General features: G+C 47.5%; 1 protein-coding gene across 50 annotated transcripts in view; it reads left to right on the plus strand.

Annotated features, from left to right (window-relative positions):
- MAP4 (microtubule associated protein 4) overlaps nucleotides 1-13,476 on the plus strand; it is a 154,573-nt gene that overhangs the window by 47,773 nt on the left and 93,324 nt on the right. For all 50 annotated transcript variants that reach the window (XM_040549235.1, XM_040549250.1, XM_040549223.1 and 47 more), the window contains exons 3-4: nucleotides 2,446-2,702; nucleotides 10,939-11,004. In XM_040549235.1, coding sequence (XP_040405169.1) covers nucleotides 2,465-2,702; nucleotides 10,939-11,004 — 304 coding nt within the window. In that variant the 5' untranslated portion in view covers nucleotides 2,446-2,464. The remainder of the gene's footprint in view (nucleotides 1-2,445; nucleotides 2,703-10,938; nucleotides 11,005-13,476) is intronic.

Raw genomic sequence — 13,476 nt, forward strand, 5'->3', positions numbered from 1 at the left:
TGCGGGACCAGACGGTGGCACAGCAGCGAAGGCCGTGGCGCACGTGGTCTGAAGCAGCCTGCCCTGGCGTGCCTGCTGTGAAGGACAGGAGCTGGAGTCCTCTTCTGGAGCCTGCTGTGTTCGTGCCAGCCTCTGCTTGTCGGTTCCCCGGGTTGTTGGATGTTCTGCAGCTATTTCTGCACCTCAGTCTTGATCCTTGCATTTCCTAGTGGCATCATGAAACAGCTTGTTAAAGATGTTGAATGCTGGTTTTCTTCCTTGTGCTAACTGAAACTTTCAGAAGAAAAGGCTGAAATATTCCTAGTGTCAAACTTTTTTTGAGATACTGCTCTAAAAGCCAATGTTTCACTTGGAAGTTGAAAGCAATGGAGGACGTGGTTGCAACGATGGCCATTTAAGGTCCCCATTTGTTTCTCTGAGGACTGGCCAGTGCAGAGCAATTGATATTGAGCTATTGATAGCAATAACCCTTCAGCTTCGGCCCTGCACAAAGGGCTGAGAGCTCCAAACCTTTCACCTCCAGGTTTCCAGTGAGCGGTAACTCTTTGGTGCCTTTATCTGGAGCAACAGAACCAACAGTTGCTGCTTGGAGTCTGATCTGACTTGAAGCTTGACCTTTTATTGTTGAAGGGAAGAAAAAAGAGGTTTTAACTGAATTAGTTCCCCTAATATACTTGCATGTGATTATGTAGACACCAATATCAATGTAAAACCATTGTCTGTAAAGAATGCCAAGCATTGCCTTGCCCAGGCTCGAGCCCGTAGGTATGTCAGTGGCCGTACGCCGCTGATGAAGAATTTCCCGTAGTTAAGGAGTAGGAGCCTTTGTTTTGGAACAAGGGGTCTGTGTTCTGCCATCCCAGCATAAGGCGGTGACCCCGGAGCGCGGCGTAGCGGCCGCCTGGGTCGGCCCTTCGTTAGCGGCGCACAAACGGCCATTGTGCGTGCGGCTGCGCGGGCGCCGTTCTGCGGGCGCACCGCGGCGTCTGTGGCCCTACTGCTGCTGGTCCCTGACGTGGCTCCGTGGTTCCTGTACTGGGAACTGGCCACAAAATGATGAACCGCTTGAGCTCCTTCGTATCCTTTCATTTAGGTGAACTTGTTGTTGTTGGAACTCTAAACCTTCCTTCCAAAACCTTCCTTCACGTCCTTGTCCTGTATTGATTCTGAATGGGGCGCTCCTGCCTCGGCTTGCTGGGCTCCTGAAATAAGAGGGCATCTTCCTCTTAGAGAGGTTCTTCGTGCCGGTTGTGCACCTGAGGAGCGTTGTAGTGCTTGGCATCACCTTGCTTTGCTCTTCCAAGCGTAGACGAAAATTCAAGGAAGCTGAGTTCCTGTAGTAGGAGTTGTAAGTACGCTGGTTCAGATGCTAATGGCCCTTCGGTCTTTGCCTTTCACAACCTGATGGTTTCTGCTAAAGGCTAAAATCCATGAATCGAGCTTTTCATTCCCCTGGTATGCTGGGAGCACTGCCTATGCACAACTGGCCTGCGAGGAAGTTCAGAAATGTGTCTTTTGCCAGGCAGAAGCGGTGGGCTTTTCTTCTTTGTACGGCTTCAGATTCGCTTCAGCTTCTGTTGGGTCTTTGCTAATAGCTTTGTAAGGATGAAATCTGAAAAAATAAGTGTTTATGGGTGTATATAATTGTTTATCGGTGTATTTCTTATGTCAATCTGAATGCCTTTGCTGCAGAGCAGTTGAATTGGGTTAGGTACGTCTTCTGTATAGTGTGAGGAACTTAAATTGAATGCTGAGATATAAATCAGGGAGGAAAAGGTAGATGGTGAGTCTTTCTCCTTCGTGTTCCCAATTTATAGCTTTGTGCGTGACATGGATGTCTATACTCCACTATATTTTTTTCTGTGTAAGCATTGTTAAAATTTCACCTTCCAGCACAAATCCCAGGGCTGGATTGGGTTTGTCGGTATTAGCAAGGTTTGCTGAGGACAGAAACGCCCAGCTGGACCCTATCTACGGGATCAGAAGCATCCCTGAAGTATACATCAGAGATTATGTAAAATCCTAATCTCCATAGGGGAGGCTGGGTGGAGTCCAGCCCCAGAACTAAATTCGCTTGCGTCACTTGTCTTCCTGCTGCTGGGGATATGTAATTAACTCGCAGATCTGGGGCAGGGCACAAATCAATATAAGATTGTGTTTGTGCTGGACAGGTATTTTTTTTTTTTTTAAGGTTCTGATAAAACATCACGTGGTAGGTTTTACTGCCTGAACATGACACGATTCGGGTGATCTGGCTTGTTTGTTTGCCTCTGTAGTGTGGTGGGGGTTTGTAAACATCTGGGAATTGTTGAGCACTAAAGTGACTGTTACTTCTTGTGTTAGGTATCAGGAGGCACACTGTTGACAGCAAAACTAAGCGTGCTTAAAAGGTCTCTTACTAAAATATGCTTGTTTCTTTTTCTTCTTCCCCAAATCGCTTTGTAGGTTGCAGAGGTGCTAAAACATGGCTGACTTGGATCACAATCTCAGCCTCGCAGACGCTCTGACAGAGCCACCTCCTGAGATTGAGGAAGAAGTGAAAAGGGACTTCATTGCCACTCTGGAAGCAGAGAAGTTTGACGATGTGGTTGGAGAAACAGTAAACAAAACAGACTATGTTCCTCTGCTGGATGATGACGATGCAAAAGCTGGGAGCCAGGAACCAAAAAGCAAAGCCCATGCAGACAGCATTCAGGTGGAACGTAAGTGTCTTAGTACAGAACAGAGAGCTTCACCGCGTAGCATCGCAGAACGCTTTTGCTTATTGTGTTACTGCTAGGCCCACCGAAGCAGGACTTGTATGTGTTGCTGGTTTTAGTCTGAACAGTTTATTTTAAGAGCGAAGAACTGAGATCAAATTTGTCTCTTCTTCTGCTCTGCCTTCTGTTCGGTTCTTCAGCCTGCAAAATAAGCGATCGTTCCTACTCGGCAGAAGACGCTCTTGCTTAGATGAATGCTTTGTGGGCTGCCTGGGGCTTCTCAGAGAAAGCACTGCCCGAAGTGTGTGAACGCCGCACTGTTGTTATATTTACAGTCCTGTCCATCTCAAAATACTAGGATAGTGCAAGGTTTGGTAACTGCCACTCCAGATAACAGCAAGTCCAAGGCATAACGATCAGTGACCGGCATAAAGATGGAGATGAAGGCATATTGTGCCTTCTTTGTGGAGGCATAAAGATCAGCTGTTGTTGCTGGTGCGGTCTGCAGGTTAGTGTCTTCGCAAGGCCCCTGCTGCTCTGAGCTTCAGCCTCGAGTGCTTAACAGCTAAAGCTGCTTCTGTCCGCTGATCCAAGGGTCTGCTTGTTTTGATTTCTTGCTGCCATGTACGTGCTGCACATGTATATACAGTGAAATGTGGTGGTGTATCTACTGGCTCTCAACTCTTACTGGCCCAGTTGATACTTACTGGTGTCAGTAACCTTATCAGAAACTACTTAGAAAAAGGAGAGGTTTAAACAGAGAACTTCCCTGGCTGGATAAAAAGAACAGTGAGGTATGAGGGGTCCTCCACTGTTTATTTCTCAGCAATTTTTCCCCCTCCCCCTGAAACTAGTCACCTTTGATATGTAGTGTTTTGACTTCTATTTGTTTTTCCCCTTGATCTCTGCTACGTTAAAAAAAAAATAAATTGCTCCTAAAGAGGTAACCTGGGGATTTCTTTCAGAAGAAGTTGTTTTTTGTTTTTTTTTTTGCCTTAATCTTCCTGCTCACTAATGCTGAGGAAGGTGGGAAGTACAGAGAACTGTAATGATCACCCATCAGAATAAATAAGACCTCCAGGAGCATGGAGTGGGGATTTACACAAAGGGAATTTCTGTTCTGTTTTAAGGCACTTATTTGCATTGTTTAGAAGTGAGTCAGGTGCCCTGTAGTATAGAAAATGTAATTTAGAATTTTCCTGTGCTAGCATAGTTCATTAAATTGTAACAAACAATTAGGAAGGAAGGAAGTGGGCAGAGATTGTAAAACTTGGAGCTTTGGTCTATTCAGATGCGTGTTATCATATTCTATTATAGGAACTCTAATGACAGCTATTTTGTAGTTCAGCGTTGCAGAAACATGAAGACTTGTTAACATTTTTGCATGTGGTTTAAGGAATATCTTAAAACAATTCCTTATTCTTTAAGTTGCAGATTCTAGACTATCTCAGCACCAGCATTTTCCAGTTACTGTTAAAATTGTTGTATTACCAGCTTAAAGTAAAAGTTCCTTAGGTCCCCCCAGATGTGCATCCCTTGACCAGTACCATCGGGACTCGGTATTTCAAATAACTTCAGGCTCCTGAAGCAGGTGCAACGAGGCCTTTTGGGTTTGCTCAGTAATTAAAACTCGCTGAGCTACCCTGGGAGCAGACTTGGCAGGTCCCGGGCAGAACGGAGGCAAAGATTTGAGAGCGCTGACACGTCTTTCCTTTGGGCCAGGCACTGCCCGTATGCATCTCCTGGCTTTTCCACCCCCCTCGTCCTCCCCAGCGCCTCCCCTGGCTGCCGGTGTGCTCGAGCAGGACTTGTTTCTCCTTGCTCGGCAAGGGGGGCTGCAGTTCCTGCGTCTGTCTTCCCGGTCTGGAGATCGGTTTCTCCCTTTTTTGGGATAGCTGGAGAACAAGTCTGAGCATTATCTAAATCTCTGGCAAGATCAAAACAGGACCGTAACTAACAGAATTGGAGAGCTTGCTTGCTTGCAGGGGATAAGGTAATGGTTTTCAGCTTTGCCACCTCGTACGGGGCGGTCGGGGTTTGCCAGGCTCCGCAGTTCATAGTGGTGTCAGTTTACTGCAGGTGAGTCTTAGCATTTGATCCTGTTACGTCTTAATTTGTCTAATCTGTTTTTCCCTGAAGCGTTAAGGATCCCTATTTCTTCTGTGAGATTTCTTCCATATTTATAGAAGATTTTATAAAAAAAGAAAAAGGTAAAGCTTGATGTCCTTGTTTTTGCTGGGGCTGTAAAACACGCGAGCCCCAGGTGCGGGGTGAGGCTGTGCAGAGGGGAGGCCTCCACTGCAGCTCCTGGGGGCACTGGGCGCAAAGCTTCTGCCTCCCCGGCTGCCCAGCGCCCTGCTCTCCTCGGGGAGAGGAGCAGCAGTCATGGATGGGGCTCTTCAGCCCCTGCCTGTTAGTTTATTTATGCTGAAAGGCACAAATGTGGTCCGACAGCATGGTGTCGGCTACTGACGTTGCCTTTCCCCAGTCAGAAGAGGTTTCATCGCACGTCCTGTCGGGCTCGAGCTATTCCATCGCCGCTTGAGGATATTTTTTTTGCACTCATTTCTGAACCTGGGAGCTGGATCAGGCAAGTGTAACGGTCAGATGGGCCCCAGCTTAGACCAGTAAACTCCAAGTGCAGAGAGATAAAGAGGAAGAAAAGGTGATGAGCAGTTGTATGGTCAACTGAATGTGTCCCAGGTAAAGCTTTAACTTTAATTAATTTCTAAAGTATCATTGGAAAGGGTTTTATTCTTTCTAGCACCTGGCTGGACATCATAACTTGGCGAATTCTGGGGTAATCCTCTTATGACCTTGCGGTCTTTACATAATGCTGAAGGATTGCTATGGGTGCATGCAAGGCTTCCTGTGCTGTTTGCAGGTAGCTTTCCTCACCACTTCAAGTCCAAGGTTTTGTCCCCAGGAATTTGGGGGATGCTGCAGAGCTTCCCACTGAAGTCGCGGAGCAGTTTCCAGATGAACACGAAGGCAGCTCTCCGTTGGGCTCACCTAAAGTGAGGGCTGTGCATCTTTGGGTGGGAGTGAGTGCCAGCTGAGAGGGAAAGCAGCGCCGTAAGAGCTTTCAGCAGGCAGCAGCGCTCCTGTGCGATGTATTTCGGGTGAGGACCCACACTGCGTTTCTGCACGGCTGGATCGTGTAGCTGGGGACGAAGCTGGGTCTGCGCCGTAGCTGCTCGTGGCCTCGGGCGTGTTGATGAGGACATTCACGTCCTGCACTCTTACGCTCGCCCAGCTCCCTAATCTGGAGGTGATTTTTTGAGGAAAGCAAATCCTGGGCATGGTGCGAGTGCTGGAGGAAGGCCTCTGGATTTGCCACGGGCGGTCACGTTGGGGCTTCTCAGGCGCGCGCGCCGCCACGAGATGGCTCTGCCGGCGCTGTGCGGTGCTGCCGGCCGGACCCCGCTGCGCAGCAGGGCAGAGCTGAGCTGAGCAGAGCTGAGCATCCTCCTGGTGCGGGAACGAATCACAGCCCCAGGGCCTGGAACCTGGGGCCGAACCGCAGCGCTCCCCTCCCGTCGCTTCCCTTTCCGCAGTAGGAGCGAGCCCCTCTCTTGCAGGGGCCAGCAGGCCTTGCTTTTGCAGGGATGAAGCTGAGGACAGAGGGTGCCCCACGTGCCCCTGCGCTTCAGAGGGATTAAAAACGACAGCAAACGTTAGCTACTTGCATTGTGATCTCTTACGATGCTTTAAACACCTTCTATCTCTCAGAGTCCCTGTCCCCACCCTGCACAGGTTGGTAAAACCTCTGGTTAGCGTGAATCTTTGTACAAAACCAAGTGGTCCGAGCTCTTTAATCTGCCCGTGCCCCTTGCAGAGGGTTTCTGTCGGGCGCTTTGTACCCAAAGTGTGCAGGCAGTCCCGAGAGGCCAGGCGCTGCCCCGCTGCATGCTCCTGAGCAGTCCTGCGAAGCCGCCCGCGCCCTGGGTTGGTTCCTTCCTGCTGCTCGAGGAGCAGGGAGCCTTAGGCATCGTCTTGATAAGCCAAAGTGTTCTTGACATGTTTTCAATGCTTCCTGAAATAAAGTGGTGCAATTGATCTAGCTGGGTTAGCTGACAAGGCAGAATGATTTGATTTTTTTAGGGCAGTCGTTTTGCACGGACTTCGGGATCACTGGGGTAATGCTGGTGTTCAGACGCCCTGGCGTCCCAGAAACACAGAACCTAGCGAGCCTTGGTTGCCTTTAAAGTCAAATTGTCTTTAATTCTGATGGTTAGAAGGGGAAGCTTGAAAATGTGATCCGAGTGCTTACATCCTACGGGAATGCCGTCAGGCAAGCCGAGCTGTGAGCCGCCTTACGGTGACTCCGGAAGATGAGCTTGACGCCTGTTCTGAAGCTGTTTGGAGGCAGAATATTTAAATGTCTGAACTGAAGCAGCCTAAGCTTCTTATTTCAGAGTTTCCAGCTAGTTTTGACTGCGTGGTGCACAGTTTATCAGCACGTTTGTTCCCACCCATGTCTTTTATCCGAGCTCTCTGACAAGCTGCATCCAACCAAGCCTGCGCGCCCAAAGGAGCGACAGGCTGGTGAACCGTGGAGCCGAAGGGGCCGTGTCCGCAGCCTGGCCGCTGGGCTCTGGTGTCCTTCGGGCCTCCGGTATCCCCTGGGTGCTCCGGCACGGCCGGTGGGAACGCGCTGAGCTGCGGTTACGTTGCCGTGTGCGCCGTGCCCAGGCACCCCTGGGGATTAGGGGTTGTATCGGCACTGCCCGTTTGCTTCAGATTATGGGTTTAGCAAATGCTGCCTTAAATTTGTTTATATAAAAACAATCCTTTGATCCACCGGCCAGATGCAAATACCATCTTGTGATTCTGATGAGGATTATGTAGTTACAACATCTTGACATGGTTTTTGGTTTTAAGCAATTTAGAATATGAAGGGGAGGAGCCCTGGCCCGGAGGCTGCCGGGTGCTCTCACACTTGCACTCGGTTACCTAAAGTAAATGTGATTGCTCCAAAGGAGCTGACCTTCAGAGGCATAAAAATCAAAGCCTTCCACTGCTGGGAGTTCTTTTCATGGAAGCGCGTGTTTGATTTGACCTGATTTTCTGGAAGCTCGTCTTCCAAAGGAGCCAGACTGTAAAGGAAAGCACTTCACCTGCTCATCATCCTGCCAAGGCAGCGCGGAAGCACGTTGCACACGTGTGCTGGGCTCACCTTCAGGGGAAGGTCTCTCCAAATCAAACACTCAACTGGCCAAATTAAAATGAGGCTTTGGGCTTAACGGTGGGTTCCCAAATGAGCAGAAGACTCAAACGCCATGCCTTGAGTAACATTTTGGTGGCTTTCTGGTTTCATTTTACACTTGCAGAGCCCTTGGTAGGGGAGGGTGCCTAGTCCTGGCTTTGATAACAGAGAGCTGGCTTGGATCACTTGCTACCTAGGAGGTCAGTCTAAACGAAAGTTTTCTTCAGATGAAGTGTTTGTTGTCTGAATAGCCGAAATGCATCGAACTGCCACGAGCACCGCTGGGTGGAAGCTGTCCCCAGGTGCGCACAAGCTGGTCATCCACGCGCGCTACCAGCCCAGGCTACAGATGACCGCTTTTGCAACCTGAAGCGAGTATTGAAAGTACGCAGACAGACGGAATTTGCAGTATCTAGTCATGTTTGCAATCAACCAGAGTCCTGGTTTTAAGGCATAAATAATGGCAGTGGCACCAGGAGCAGAGACCTCCCAGCGGCCGGTCGGCTGAGCGAGGCGTCACGTTCACATTCGGATGGCACAAAGCACAGCGTGATCGTGCCCAGCCTAAACCAGAACTTGTGCTCAAGTTTTCACTTGCAGATTAAGCTCCTGAAGTGTCCGTGGGTGGCAGAAATGGGGATGCTGTTCACGTCCCCACCACAAAAAGACGCTTGGCACGTTTATTGTGACTGAAGACTGGAGCCTCCAAAGCCGCGGTTGTAGCGGTGCCGCCAGCGCCTTCATTAAACCAGTGTTATGGCACCCGCTTGAGCGGCGCTCAAGAAAGCTCACAGCTCCTGCACTTGGGCTGAGCAGTGGCTTCTGCGTAATTCCTTGGAGATCCCTTGTAAGACCCCGCTGTTCCCCAAGACACCCGGCCTTCCTCTTGGCGCTTGCAAAGCTGTTGTGCGAGCCACCCCGTGACCCCGATCTCTCCTTGCGTGATCTGATGAGCAAATCCAGGGACTGGCAGTAGGTTTCCCAGTTACTGGCTCAGCCTGTTCTGCTGTTACAGTAAGTACCAGACCTTGTGAAGACTGACAGCAGGAGGAGCTGGTGTGTTTAACTGCTAAGAAACAGGTCCAGGGATTCCTGTAGTATTTTCAGCTACTTGAAAAGGATGTAGGTGTATGTTTTTCTATAAGCTGTCTGGCAAGTTCATGTTGGATTTCTGTAAAACACCAGCATGAGCCACTGAAGTAACTGGAAAGACTTCCCTTTCGCTTCACCGCGAGTTGGATGAAGCCCTGAAGTGCTGTGCCTGACGTCCACTGGTGACGTAGCTTTGTTTTAAAATGGCTTGGGCTCAGGGAAGGGACAGCAGCATCTCCAGCTGGCTTTTGGAGAGTGATTTGATTTGAATGGCCTTTAGGTTTCTGTAGCCATTAGGCTGAGGAGTGGCTCACAGTAAGCAGAACAAACGTCCTGAGGAGCTGAACTGCTGTTAGGACTTGTGCCGCTTGTTAAGCTTAACTAACGCACTACGGTGTCATTCGTGGAGTGATTTCTCCCATTTTTCCAGCTCTGAAACAGCATAAATTCATGGAGATTAAGATGAGCTTATTGAAGAAATTAGAGAACATCTTAAGATTTGGTGCTTCTTGCAAGAACGATGCATTTAATTTATGTAAACGGCCTTGTAACGTTCACCTGTCCTGGGGGTGCTCTACAGAAACGCTGTGCTGCTGGCAGCCTGCACTAGTACTAATACTGGCCTAATCCAGCTGCTTCTGCAAGGACCACAGTCTGATCTCACATGCTAAAAATAGAATAAATCCTCAAGCAGTTTGCCAAATTGGTCATAGTTATTGACTCTCAGCAGCCCAGTGTAAAGGTTAGGGGGAGAATATAGGATTTCACCAGCGTATTTTGATGAACAGGAAAAACTGTTTGCTTACTAGAACAAGAAGTGTGCTTCTTAAAAAAAATCATGTTACTGTATGTTAATTAAATTCTGCCCATTGAGCAGATGGCAAAGTCGAGACTAGAGCTTAGTTGTTTGATTCTGAAGTGCCTCAACTCTCACCAGGTCTCGTGTTGCTGCCATGTTGTCCAAGTTCAGTGCGTGAATCCCAGTACCTCATGAATTTTTTCTGTGTTGGAACAAGATTTGGAACTGAGAATATCCTCGAATGTATTCAGTCCTGTAAAGAGTAAATCTCCTGGTGGTCGTTGTCTTACAAGCTTTTGTACTTGGTTGTCTTCCACCCCAACCTACCCCTCTCTAAGTCTCTCCCTGAAGTTTGCTTTAGCGATGTGCTGTCAAAACACAAATGGAGGTTTTCAGTCCCTGGTAGAAGGTGGTAGAGGGTGAGGTTGATGGGTCTGTAGTTCCTGGATCCTTTTTCTTGCTGTTTTTGGGGATGGGAGTGATGTTTGCTTTCTTCCAACCTTCAGGAAACTCTTCCAGTCACCATGAACCTCTCAGAGATAACCGGGAGTGGCCTCACAGTGATGTTGTCCAGCTCCCTCAGCACTCGTGGGTGCAGCCCATCAGGCCTCAGGACTTGTAAAGAACACTTGAATGACTAGAGGCACCGGGCACCTCTGTGTATGCTCCATTTGGAGTAAAGTTGCTTTAGGAAGTCAGACATAAGCATCTTTAGAGTAAATCTTGTGCGGAAGATTACAAGCTTTTGACTGAAAGCAGCCTTTTCTTTCCCATAAGTATTTCTATGCAGCGTAGCAAAAAGGACCTGTGTTTTTAGAATAGGATTAAAATTCACAGAACACCCCTTAAAGGAAATCGGGAGTCCCAGTGGTCCAGTGCTGGCCCTTAGGAAGGCTTTGTTTGGGGTGATGGTACGAATAGCTAAGTTTCTCGTTACTGTGCCGTGGGTCTCTCCGTGATTGAACAGCTTTTCCTTTTGGGTTTCAAGGTGCACAGGCTCAGTGCCATGTGGGTGCCTTCATTTTAGAAATGAATCTGGGGAAAAATCCATAGCTGTGTTTGATAACACCAGTGCTGCTCTGTTTTTTGGATTAAGATTGGTTTCATCCAGTACCAACGTTGCCTATGATTTGTTGCAGATACTTCAGCTTCTGGGCCAACGGTTCTAGAAAACGGTGACCATGGAATAGAAGATCACCGCCCAGGTAAGTGCCTAACGTCTGAATGAATCACATCATTGCCCGTATCTGTCCTTGGAACAGCTGTAACCTCGTTTTGACCAAATGCAGTCGTCTTTAACTACTATTTCTCCACAGAGGGTTTTTTAAATTAAATATTTTGTTTCAAATTCTTTGTAAATCTTCCATTTTCTTTTGGGTTTGAAATTGCTTATATGCATAAAGCACTCCACTCTGAAGGCACTGTGTACGTTATCCGTGGCCAATGTTGGGAAGGTAACATCTAGGGCACGGATACCTTGATGGCTTTCCAGGGAATCCATAACACTCATACCTGAGCTCTATCCTGACCCTTATGACTTCTGTTCCCAGTGAGACTGACGGCGAGGTTTCTTCTGAGTACGTCATCCTTTGATGCATTTTTTTCATTCAGTACATAGCTGCTAGTGAAATTATGCTGCTCTGATCATTCTGCAGCTCCTCTTGTGCTTTTCCAGCTCCTTCCACCCTAAACTGCCCTTCTGTAAGTTGCTCATAATAATTGCTGTAGCAGTGTGCTGCCAAAGCTGAAACTGAGGTCTTTGGAACAGCAGGAGGCCACCTTATTCTGCAAGACACTTGTTACGAATTAAGTGGACCAATATTTCAGACTTGTAAGGAATCTGGAAAGTAATTGATCTTGCTATCAGCATAGCATATGCTGGAGTTCGTTGTCTTTAACAGTTATATTTAATGACAAATGCCATTTCCCTCCTATGGGATGTTCTTGCTGTGAATCAGCTTTCCTATCAAATCCAGCCAAACTCTTCAGTATGAGCAGTACTGAGCTCCGAGTCTGTATGTATGAGCCACTGGAAACATTCTTATTTTTTGGTGGGAAAGGTGTGGGCTTTGACAGGCCGTAGATAGAGCTGACTGTCATCCTGGAAACGGTAAGTGCTTTTCTCGTGGTGTCCCTTTCAGTGATCTCCAGCTCAGCTTTAGCAGGCCAGGTCATCGCTAAGACTTGCGATGTTCCCAGCGCTTGCAGCCTTGCTAGTCCGTAGGTGCAGCCCCGAGACAGAAATAATCCAGGAGATCGTGGTGAATTTAACAGGAGTGGGAGAGACAAGGATGAATGAAAAATGCCTTTTTTTCGATTCTAGTTAGTGTGTTCTTATTGAGGATGGGAATTTAAAATGTGAGCTGTGTGCTTAATTTGCCATTGTAAATCTGGTCAAAAGAAAGCAGTGCATCTTTTGTAATTTATTGTAAAACTGAAATTAAGGACACTTCTGAACCTCCCTAAGGATACTTCCTCTCTATTTAGTACGTAATAAAATCAGACTTACGACACGTCAGGTATGACTACTTAAATGCATTGGTATTTTTTTTATTGAACTTCTGAATTCGTGTTTTAAAATGGTTGATACTTTTTAATACTAGCTTTCTGGAGGTTTAACTCTTCACATGCTAGATGCTAACAATTTTGATCAAAGATACTTTTATGTGTCTGCAGCCTTTTAATTTATTCATATGTTCCATCTTTGTGGGGTGGGGTTTAATTTTTTTCATGTTGAAGACTGTCTAAAAGTGACATCAAAGTGGTAGAAACAGTGTGTCGAAAGAGAAACAGTCACAGGCATCAAGTTAATGAGGTTTTTCCGAATAACAGAAGATCTACACAATTACTTCATGGTTTCTTTCCCCCTACCCTCTTCCATATGGAATAGTTAAAAAAATCAGTGCTTATGCATTTGAGAGTAAGTGATAAATGCTAATTTTAAAGCAGCTAGTAGAGATTTTTTTTTCAGAGAGTTGAAGAGTTGACGCTCTGCAGAAATAGAGGGAAGTTGTTCCGGGGCAGGTGACAGACTTCGGTAGGGCCTGCTTCTGCGTCTGGGAGGTGGTGCTGCCTAAATCCTTTTGTCCGTGGCCGTAAGCCACCCTCAGTTTTTGGCTGGCTTGCTTGTTTTCAACTGGATCTGCTTCCTGATTTGTCTTTTTGAAGCTGAGGTGATTCTCATGGATTGTGCAGTGTGGGCCCGGTGCAGAGGTAGGAAAGGAGTAGCTGGGAGAGGGGTAAGGACGATGCTCCCAGAACTCAGCTTTCTGCTGGGAAAAGCTGTGCTAAGAGCTACAGAGAGCTTTTAAAAGCAGAGCTGTGTTTGGGCTGGATTCTGAAACGCCTTAGGTAAAGGAGAAACTGTAGTCAGGCTGTTTGAAAATACAAACGTTTGCTTATCGCTCTGGGCTAGGTCTCCCAGGAAGCATTGCTACACGTTTTTCACCTATCAAATAAAACAAGGTGTTGACTTGTTAATGTTTTATTGCATGCAACATAATCTACAGACATCTGGTGTATGTGTATGCAGAGGCTAGAATTCGGGCTGAAATCTTAGTGCTGCATTGGCAGCCCGCGCTGCCTCCCGACCGGCTGCCCCACGCGAAGTCCTGCTAATGTAGAAGGTGGCGTAAATCCAGAACGATTCTAACATGGGCAAAACCGATGTTAACCTC

Source organism: Cygnus olor, chromosome 2, assembly GCF_009769625.2.
Source record: "Cygnus olor isolate bCygOlo1 chromosome 2, bCygOlo1.pri.v2, whole genome shotgun sequence".
Classification (NCBI taxonomy): Eukaryota; Metazoa; Chordata; class Aves; order Anseriformes; family Anatidae; genus Cygnus; species Cygnus olor.